General features: G+C 34.3%; 1 protein-coding gene across 1 annotated transcript in view; it reads left to right on the plus strand.

Annotated features, from left to right (window-relative positions):
* The window catches only part of PHF14 (PHD finger protein 14), a 125,325-nt gene that overhangs the window by 72,066 nt on the left and 42,284 nt on the right, over positions 1–10,975 (plus strand). The window contains exons 12-13 of the mRNA XM_006880243.1: positions 232–363; positions 2,918–3,086. Coding sequence (XP_006880305.1) covers positions 232–363; positions 2,918–3,086 — 301 coding nt within the window. The remainder of the gene's footprint in view (positions 1–231; positions 364–2,917; positions 3,087–10,975) is intronic.

Here is a 10,975-nt window from a genome sequence, read left to right on the forward strand (position 1 = left end):
CCTCCTGCGCTGTCCCTCCACCCTCCCAAGCATGATATCCCTCTCCAAAGACCCGTCCCTCCTGGAAACATGTCCAAAAAGTATGTCAGACGAAGCCCCAGAATCCTTGCCTCCAAGGAGTAGCTTGGTTTAATCCTCTCCAAGATGGATCTGTTTGCAATAATGAAATACCTGCATATTGCAGGTATTTCATTATGATACTAATTAATTTTTGTTCAATTTTGTTCAAAGTTGTGGGATTTGTAAGAAGAATCATGATCAGCATCTTCTTTTGTTATGTGATACCTGCAAACTCCATTACCATCTTGGATGTCTAGATCCCCCTCTAACACGGATGCCAAGAAAGACCAAAAACAGTTATTGGTAAGAAAACTGGAAGAAATTTAAATGTTAAAATTAGTTATGTTTGTGTATAATAATTTTTTTAGCGATTTTTATAATAATTACTTCTATAAATATTTTTCATGACATATGCGTAGAACTGTAATATGAATAAACTGTAAGAGTGTTCTTGAGAAATGAATTTTCAGTTAATTGAATCTGTTTGAGTGTCTTAGTTGCGGATTCTTACTTTAGGTATGAGGTCTGTCCAATATATTGTGGTTCTCTTTTGTTTTACAATAAGAATTTCTTAAGTGCTTTATTTTTATTTTAAAATTCAGTTCTTTGAAAATTTGCTTCTATATTCATCCTTTCACTTGGAATTTAATATTTCATTTCTAAATTAATGTCACTTAAGAGTTTATTTCTCATCTTTATTGCTTTGTTATGTACTGTTTATGTTCAACCATTTTTTTAAAATCCCTGAATATTTGGCATATATGTCTGAATTATTTTTTTCATTAGCTTTGGGAGATTTGACTCGCTACAAATGTTTCATAAATGCTTATGTTATATAATGAATTTTACTCTTAATGTTAATCCAAGGGAGAGACAGATGTTTATATTTCAGTGGGGTCATTCCTTATAGGAAGAAGGATATGGGAAAGAGAAAGCTTTGGAATGAACATGAGTATTCTAATTTTATAAATTACTTTTCTAAGTTTTTAAAAATAGTGAATGAACCCCATCTTCTTAAATGACAACCACAAGAAGTCATATGTGTTCCTTAAATGTACTAAGCACATTGTTTCATCCAGTAGGGCTGCCTACATTCATCATGATATGAAGTTTGTATCCTTTCAGCACAGTCACATGATTACATTTTAGTATTAGTCTTATGTTTGTTTTGAGACACTCACACTGGTCTGCTATTTTCAAATATAATAGATTTTATTTCTTCCAATATCTGTATATATTGAACTTCCAGAATTTTAGAAGAAACTACATAATAGAATGACAGAAATATTAGTAAGTATTCTAGATGGTTTTCTGATAAAAACTGCTGTGGTAGTTTCCAGGGTTGGGGTGTTTTGTTATTATTATCCTGGGTAAAGGGTGTGTGTAGCTCTGTCCTTAAAATAAGATATGGCTATTCCTAACATAGCTGCTTACCCATACATAGATCTGAAAGGAGTCTTAAATAAAAATAGAAACCTTTCTCCTTTTAACAAATTATATTTACTTTTGAAGTTATATTAAAAGTAAATATTATTAAAAAGTTAAAACACATCAGTTACCAAATATCTATTATTTTCTTCAGGTTAAGTGTTTCCTGTTAATGGTTGTTGTTGTGTACTATCAAGTAGGAACCAACCCATAGCTGACTCTCCAGCCGCTTTTCTTTTCTTTTTTTTACGATTTTGTGTGTGTACACTCAAATTGGATCTGACTGGTACAGGAGGAGATTACCTCTCCTTCTCCAACAGAGCAACTGGTGGATTTGAACCACACGCCTCTGGGATTGCAGTGCACCTTCTTTCTATTAGGCCACCATCCAGTGATTTTTCAAAAGCTGAAAATGCAAGGAAGGAGATTGCCTAGTCTTCTCTCATTGCGCAGTGTCAGATTTGAACTGTATGTCTTCAGGACTGCAGTGCAGATTCTTACCACTAGGCCACCAGAGCTCCTTGAATGGTAGAAAAACTATTCTGAAGTGCTACTACATGTCTTTTTCCAACTTCATATTCATTGTTGTCATGTGATAGCTTGAAATTTCTGTTATGAAAATTGTTAAATTCTGTGAGTCAGAGATAGTCCCAGATCCTTACTGCAAAAGCTAACTTGAAACATGTACTAGCATAAAACAATATGTCCTCTGGTTTAGTCCCTCGGTGACACAGATGGTTAATCACTTGCCTACCAACCACAAGGTTGGCAATTCTTCCAGCATTACCTTGGAAGAAAGTAATGATTTACTTTGAAAGGTCTCAGTAACTGAAAACTCTGTAGAGCATAATTCTACTCCAACATTCATGGGCCCAGCATGAGTTGGAACTCACTTGATGGTAACTAACAACAGTCCACCAACTAAAATAATCTTTTCTTCCTTCTACCCAGTTCCTCTTACAGTCTTTTTTCCGACAGGTTTCTTAGGTAGAATATTAAGCAGAACATGTTGTTAACTAAGATTAAAAGATAACAATAGCTGTAACAATGACTAGAGACAAGTCAATTAATGATTTTGATTTTCAAGTATGTGTCACTTAAGAAAGTCATGGTTTTCCAGGAGAAACTATCTTTTTAATCAGTGCTGAATCTCCTAGGTTTGTTCACTTACACATACAGCAAATTACTTATTTTCTTATGAAAATAAGATAGGTTAAATGTCCTAATGTATTGTATTCATAATTCTTACTCTAAACCAAATAGGTATGTATTTCTCTATCTTTAGTCACTAGATATCTTGTGATCATGTGTACTTTTATATATTTTTCACATATGCTTGAACTTTGTATTTGTAGAAACTATAGCTAAAGCTTGAAGGGGAAAAAATAAATGTATGAATTGAACATTTTAGTTTTTTATCTTTATTTAGGCAATGCTCAGAATGTGATCAGGCAGGAAGTAGTGATATGGAAGCAGACATGGCCATGGAAACCTTACCAGATGGTACCAAACGGTCTAGGAGACAAATTAAGGAGCCAGTGAAGTTTGTTCCACAGGATGTGCCACCAGAACCCAAGAAAATTCCAATAAGAAACACGGTAATGTATTCTTTATTTATCATTTCAGTTTTTACCAGGGTGATCTCTGCTTATAGCAACTCTATAGACAGGGTTTCCAAGCTATGGATGTTGGCTAGTGCATCATTCTTACCAGAACACCTGGTAGATTTAAACCACTAATTTTGGTCAGCTGCCAGTGGCTTAATTATGACACCATATACTCATGAGCCAAAGAAATAAATGTGCTTATTGTTATTGGTTATTCTTTTAAAAATTATTTTACATTGTGAAATATACAATGTATAGTTTTTAGGTTCAATTTAAAGAACAGTAGTAATGAACACCCAACATAGCCACTGCCCAACTTTAGAAAGAGAACATTACCAGACTTTTTAATGCCTCTGACAACCCCTCAACAATCACATTCTCAACTGTCTTTCCCAGAGGCTCTTTCCTCAACTTTACATTCACATTCTTGGGTTTTTCCCCTTCATAATACATACCAGTTGTATGTATTCTTAAATTAGTTTTGAAAGTTTTATGTTTTATTTACTTGATTCATGCTTTTTAAAACTTTTCTGTTTTGAATATTGTGATGGAGAAATTTATACATTGATCTATGTAGCCATACTCATTCATTTTCACTAATACATAGTTTTCTGCTGAAACTAGTTTGGTTTCTCTTGTTTTCCTGATATGTGGTTGGATGGCTTCTATCTTTTTAAAGTTATATCCAATTCACTTTTGAAGATTCTTGTAACTTCCTCTTGGAATACCATAACAGGGAGTTAGGAATTATATTAACTCAGTCTCTGACCTGTAAACAATGTCTTTAGGTTTGCTTGATAATATCAATTGTTTCCAAACTAGTTGTTTCTATACTACTAGCAGTAGTAAGTAATAGTTTCTTTTATCTTGGTTTTGTTGCTTTGCAGAGTTGTTTTGTCCATTGTTTTCCGATGTGATATATGTAAAAGACTACTTTGTGATTTTTTTCCCTAGGTAACTAATAATTTTGAATAACTGTTTATTATAATCTTTGAATAATTCTATTTCTTTTGGGAAGCATGTGTATGTCTTCCCCAACTTTTCTGTCAGTTTGTTAGGCTTTTCTCATTGAAAATTCCTTAAAGAGAAGGCTTAAAGATTTTCAAACAAAGCATTTTGGGAGATTGCAAGCTAAAGTGAACTGTTTTAGACTTGGGGATAAAATAGTAAATTGTAAGGTAACCACTAAAAAAAATTAATGAGTGATAAGATTAAATGTTAAAAGAGAGTGTGAAACTTGATATTCAACATATACTCTCAAGCAAAAGGATGAAATGATGAAATAAAAGATCTGAATAGAAGAACCAAGGTTTCAGAGCCTTGGAAAATGTACAGAGGGTCAGCTATGTGGCAGTTTCGACTCAACAGCAATAAAAATGAGAGGGACAGTTAATGTGCTGTCTTAATGGTTCACACCACTTTTTTATTATTATATTATTATACTAGTTTATTTATAAAATTTGAGTATGTTCTTTTTCACACCCGATTCTTCCAGTTTCCCTCAAATCACTCTTTTGTCTTCTATTTCACGAGCATTATATTACTAATTCTAGTCTTTTTACTCTATCTCCTAAGTGGACTCCTACTTTCAGTTTCATATTACATTTTTAGGATAAACTTCTTATTGCTTACTATTGCCGCAGTAGCATAGCCATGTTTTTATTTAGTCCAGTGTATTACATTATTATTTTTTTTTTTTTTTTTTTTTGCATTATTATTTTCTTAATAAACACGTATGGAAAAAATAAATCTGGACTGGTCATACAGTTTGTTTTCAAAGGAAGAGCATTTTATATGAAGAAAGATACCTTTTGATCCACTTTTCTCTAGAGAAAAGGTTATGCATATAAATAATCAGTTCTTTCCGTACTGAATATTGCATGGACTAGCAAAAGAACAAATCAAGTCTTAGAGGAAATGCAACCTGAGTGTTCCTTAGAAGCAAGAATGTTGAAATTTTCACATAGTTTGGGAATGTTGTCAGGAGAGACCAGTCCTTGGAAAAACACATCATGCTAGGAAAGGTGGAAGGGTCAGAGCAAGAAAGGAAAGAAACCTAGGCATTTATCCCAAATAAATCCCAAATAAAATCCTCAGATTCTTTACATTAAATTTAATGTAGATGTGTGACCTGTACTTACATGTTACAATACTTGTAAATGTCTTTTTTGGATAGACTTTAATGATAGACATCTTGATGGCAATATTTATGTTGTTATGTGTCGTTGAGTCTACTATGATTCATAGCAACCTTATGAACAGTGGCTCGGAACCTTACCCTATCCTGAGCCAGCTTAACCATCTCTGGCACACCTGACTCCATTGCCACAGTCACTGTCAGTCCATCTCATCCAAGGCCTGTCTCTTCTGCATTGATCTTTACATTTTCAAGTTTGATGTCCTTCTCCAAGACTGATCTCTCCTGGCAACATGCCCAAAGTATGTGAGACAGATAGATCTTTATTAAATTTTTGCCTAAAATCACATGTCGCTATGGAAATGATCTACATTATTTTGTGTAATTGTGCCATCTTCATCATCTCTGACTCACATTAGGTCATTGCTGCTGTCACTGTGTCTATCTCTCTCATAAAGAATCTTCCTCTCTTTCACTGACTTTCTATCTTTCCAAGAATTATATCCCTATGCAAGGAATAACCACTCCTAGCAACATGCCCAACAAGCATTCTGGTTGAATTTTCTCCAAGACATATCAGTTTGTTCTTTTTGGGGTTCTGTGGGATATTCAGTAGTATTCTCCAACAGCGTAGCTCAAAGGCATCTATTCTTTTCTGACATAATTATTCATTGTCCAGCTTTGAGATGCATAGCAAGTGATTAAACAGAACAGGGTCAATCAGGCCTTTGTGTTCAAACTGACACTAGTGCTTAGGACAGTATAATTGCTAAAAAAAAATTCAGTTTGTATATTTTATGTCTACAGATAGTTTACAGAATAATGGCACCTCAAAGATAACCATGCATTCATCTCTGAAACTTGTGAATATGTTACCTAAGATGACAAAAGGGACTTTGCAGAGACGATTAAAGCTATGTATTTTAAGATAAAGAGATAACTCTGATTATATATAATGGGTCCAATATAATCATGGGTTCTGAAAAACAGGATGACTTGCCCACACTGTAGACACTAAGAGAGACATAAAGATTATAGTTACTAGATCAGAGAGGTATAATGGTTCTAGCATTAATCATACAGGAAAGGAACTATGCATTTAAAAAAACAAAAAAAAATAACAAGAGAATATGAAAACCAATTATCCCCTTAGATCCTCCAGAAAAGAATGCAACCCTGTTTACATTTTTATTTTAGTTTAGTGTGATCTATACCAGATATCTGAGCTATGTGTAACACATTGTACCCCCAAAGTGGGGATAGAATTATAAGAGAATATATTTTGTGTTAAGCTGTCAATTTTATCATAACTTCTTATGGCAGTGATAGAGTGATTGAAATATTAATTTTAACATCTAAAACTAAAATAAGAAAATCATGTAAAACATTATATTTAGAACAAAACATAAATCTTTTAGAAACCCTGGTGGATCTCAGTTGTTAACTGAAAGGTTCACGGATAGAACTGAGCAACCACTCCATGAAAGATGGAGCAATGTACTCTCATAAAGATTACAAGCTTGTAAATTCTGTAGGCAGTTCTGCTCTGTCTTCTGGACTTCTATGAGTGATAATCAACTTGAGATCAAGGAGTATGGGTAGGATTATTTTTACTTGAAAGCAAATATATTGTAAATTTATTACATTGATAATTTTAAGAAGTTCTAGTTGTGTAATAGATTATTCAGTCTCACTTAAAATTAAAACCATTTAAACAGTATTAGAAAAGTACTTCAGTAACATTTAATTGCATCAATTAACATTAATTCTCTTGAGCCTTTACTGATACTTTTAATAATAGCAAATTAAGATGTAATTAACATACCATGTCATTCACCCACTTAAAGTACACAATGCAGTGGTTTGTGGATATTTATAAGGTTGTGCAATCAATCTTAGAACATTTTTATTGCCCCTGAAAGAAATCCCATACCATTACCAATGATTCTACGAGGTCTCCTTCCCCAGCCTTCCCAGTTCTGTTGTTGTTTGTTGGTGCCATCAATACTGCTTCCATTCATCAAGATCCTGTGAACAGAGTAAAACTTTGCCTTATTTTGCGCCATGCTATTCATCTGTGCCATGTTCAAGCCCGTTGTTGTAGTTACTCTGTCAGTCTGTCTTGTTGCAGGTCTTCCTCCCTTTCACTCAAGGCCAGATAGCATTCCTAAAGTATGTAAGACAAAGTTCGAAGTTTCATTCTGCTTCAGGTGCCTCTGAAAGAGCACCCTTATACTTCCTTCAAGACAGATTTATTTGTTCTGGCAATCTGGTATTAGACCAGGATTTAACTTGAGTTATCCACTAATCTGCTTTCTGCTTCTAGATTTACCTGTTCTGAACACTTCATAAAAATTGAGTCCTTCATATAAATTGTGGTTCTTTATGACTAGCTTCTTTCACTCACATGATATATTCAAAATTTATTCATATTGTAACTTTTATCAAGGTCATCCTTTTTATTGCTATCCAGTATTCCATTTTATGGATATATTTATTCATTTGTCAGGAATGAACATCATAATTATTTACATTTTTAAAACTATTACAAATAATGCTCCTATGCAAAAGTCAAGCATAATAAACATATGTTTTTAGTTTTTCTGGTTGTATACCTAGCAGTGGAGTTACTGGGTCATATATTATTAGCCTTTTGTGAATTGATGGGCTGTTTTCTAAAGTAGTTTTTCCATTTTCTGTTTCTGCAAGCAGGGTTGTGAGTTCCCAATGCTTATTTCTTCTTTTTGATTATGACTATGTTACTGAATGTGAGATGATACTTTATTATGATTTTGATTTGAGCTTCCTTAATGGTTAATGACACTAATAATATTGTAAAAGGAAAGGAGAAAAGAGATGTAGCTTTTTGTCCGCTTACTGTATTTATATTGTGTAAGATGATGTTTACTTGATATATCCACATGTAAAAAGTGGGAAGTTCTACATCTATTGTTGTTCTTGTTGTTGTCATGTGCCATCGAGTCATTTGCGACTCATAGCGACCCTATGTACAACAGCCCTAAAGCCTGCTCTATCTTGTGCCAATCGCATTGCCTCTGACACACCCATCCCGATTACCCCAGTTACTGAATCAGTCCACCTCATAGAGGGTATTCCCCTCCTGTGCTGTCCCTCTAATCTACCCAGCATAATGTCCCTCTCCAAAGACTTGTCTCTCCTTGCAACATGTCCAAAGTATGTCAGACGAAGCCCCAGAATCTTTGCCTCCAAGGAGTAGCCTGGTTTTACCCTCTCTAGGATGAATCTGTTTGTTTTCTTGGCAGTCCATGGTGCATTCAATACTCTTCTCCAGCACCACAGCTCAAAGGCGTTAATTCTCCTTCTGTCCTCCCTAGTCATTGTCCAACTCTCTAATGCATAACAAGTGATTGCAAAGACCATGGCCTGTATCAGGCGCACCTTCGTCTCCAGAGAGACACCGTTGCTCTTGAGTACTTTAGAGAGGTCCCTAACAGCAGACTTTCCCATAGCAATACGTTTTTTGATTTCCTGGCTGCTGGTGCCAAGAGTGTTGACCGTGGAGCCGAGCAAACTGAAGCTGTGAACAGTCTCAATCTCTTCGCCATCCATCCTGATGCTACCTATTGGTCCAGTGGTGAGAATCTTTGTCTTCTTGACATTGAGCCTCAGTCCATACTGAAGGCTGCAGTCCTTGACCCTCTGCAGTAAGTGCATGAGGTACACACACATCTATTGTAAGCATTGATAAATCCTCTTATTATTGCCATCATTCTTATTTGTTTCATAGGAGCGTTGAGAATAAAACCTAATAGAGTTATTAAATGGAAGAGAAAGTAACCTTAATGGTGGAAGGGATTTGGTCTGTTCGACATAGATTCGTTGTGAATCGGTTGACTCAAGCTGCTCCTATAACAATAACAGGGTGGCTATGAGTTAGAGTTGACTAGATTTCAGTAGGTTTGATTTGGTTTACCTAGTACAGGATTTGATTAATAGAAGGTTGTCATCAAGTATTTAGCTAATGAGACCTTTTCATCCCTTCTTTGTTAGTGAGGGAATTGTCCTATTTTACTTGTAGGCTTATTTCATCAACAAAAAGTGAATTACTGTAAAAGCAGCCAGGGATACTTTAAGTAGCTTATAATTTAGACATCACACACACACACACACACACACACACACACACACTTTTTTTTTAAAATATAGAAATTTTTGGCTTACTTTTAAGCTTAGAAAAAACTTTTAAAGAAAATGTAAATTAGCCTATCTATGTCCCTTTTGAAGTTCCTTTAAGATTGATGTTTGTACTTCTCGGGCATATTTTCTAATAACTTTAATGTAACTTGAAAGGTTTCAAATTTCTTTTCATTTTTTTATATACTCTGCCATCTAGTGACTTTTCATCTTTAAAACAAGTGCCAAAAGGACTTGCTGGCCCTATCTTTCCATAGTCTTTTACACGTATGCATCATGTTCTGTTAGCTTTGATGTTGTAGATTTTTCTTCCTGATTCACATTTACTTTTGTAATTTGTAAATTTCCTTTTTTTAGAAACTAAAAGCTGTAAAGAGTTAAAGTACTTTCTAGCAATTTTGACAGAAAACTTACTGTTTTTTGGATACAGTATTTCTTATATAGCATTATTGTAACTAGAGATCTAAACAAATTAAAAACTATGAGCTACTGGTTGATTAAAAGTGATAGTCTTCAGATATGTGATAATCAAATATCATGGAGTCTTCTTTTATTATGTTTATGTCTTAATTAGTTTTGCACATATACTTAGTAGTGTCTTGTAACAGTTAAAGCGTAAATAATGGAGAATCTGAAATAAGTAAATTTTTTTCTTTTAATGCCAGTAAAAGAAAACTATTAAATCACTTCCATCCAGCTCTCTTATAGAGACTCAAGGTTTTATGCATATGTCTATGTCTTAATTTGCAGTTTCTGTTTATAATAGTCTTTGGATTAAATTTCTACAGTTCTGGGAAAGAATGTTGTGGGAGAGAATGTCATTGAAGTATTAAATGAATTTAAAAACCTCTCTCTGGTATAGATAGTCCTTTGAGAAATACCCTGACTTAAAATTCCTTTGGTGAATTGTGTCTCTTGACTGCATGGAAGAGGTTCACAGTTAGTGCAAATAATCTCATATGGAAGCTAAAGGATCCTCTTCATTCTTTTGCTTCTTTGGAACAGGCATTTTTGTGTATTTACAGGAGTATAAAATCATAAGAACAAGGAGCAGGTAAAGCTTAAGGATTATACTTATGTAGAAAAATATAGTGAAAAGAACTTTTTAGGAGAATTTACTTATCATATAAAGTCTGTGTTTTATTATATGTCTTTAGACCTATGATTAATTTATAGGTAAGCCAAATTGGTCAAAGTATGTTTCTAATTCTCATATTTTCTTAATTGTATTAATATAAATGAAATTAGATACAAATAAATTATACAGCCAATTGCCAAGAAAGGAAAATATTCACTTTGGTAATATTTATTCCATCTGTTGTATACTGGTAGATGACATTTTTCATATATATGTATATATATATATATGTTGTTGTTGTTATGTGCCGTCGAGTCGTTTGGAACTCATAGCGACCCTATGCACAACAGCCCTAAACCCTGCTCTATCCTGCGCCAACCACACTGCCTCTGACACACCCATCCCTATTACCCCAGTCACCGAATCAATCCATCTCATAGAGGGTCTTCCCTTCCTGCGCTGTTCCTACACCCTCCCAAGCATGATGTC

Source organism: Elephantulus edwardii, unplaced genomic scaffold, assembly GCF_000299155.1.
Source record: "Elephantulus edwardii isolate Elephantulus edwardi_28Jun2011 unplaced genomic scaffold, EleEdw1.0 scaffold00007, whole genome shotgun sequence".
Classification (NCBI taxonomy): Eukaryota; Metazoa; Chordata; class Mammalia; order Macroscelidea; family Macroscelididae; genus Elephantulus; species Elephantulus edwardii.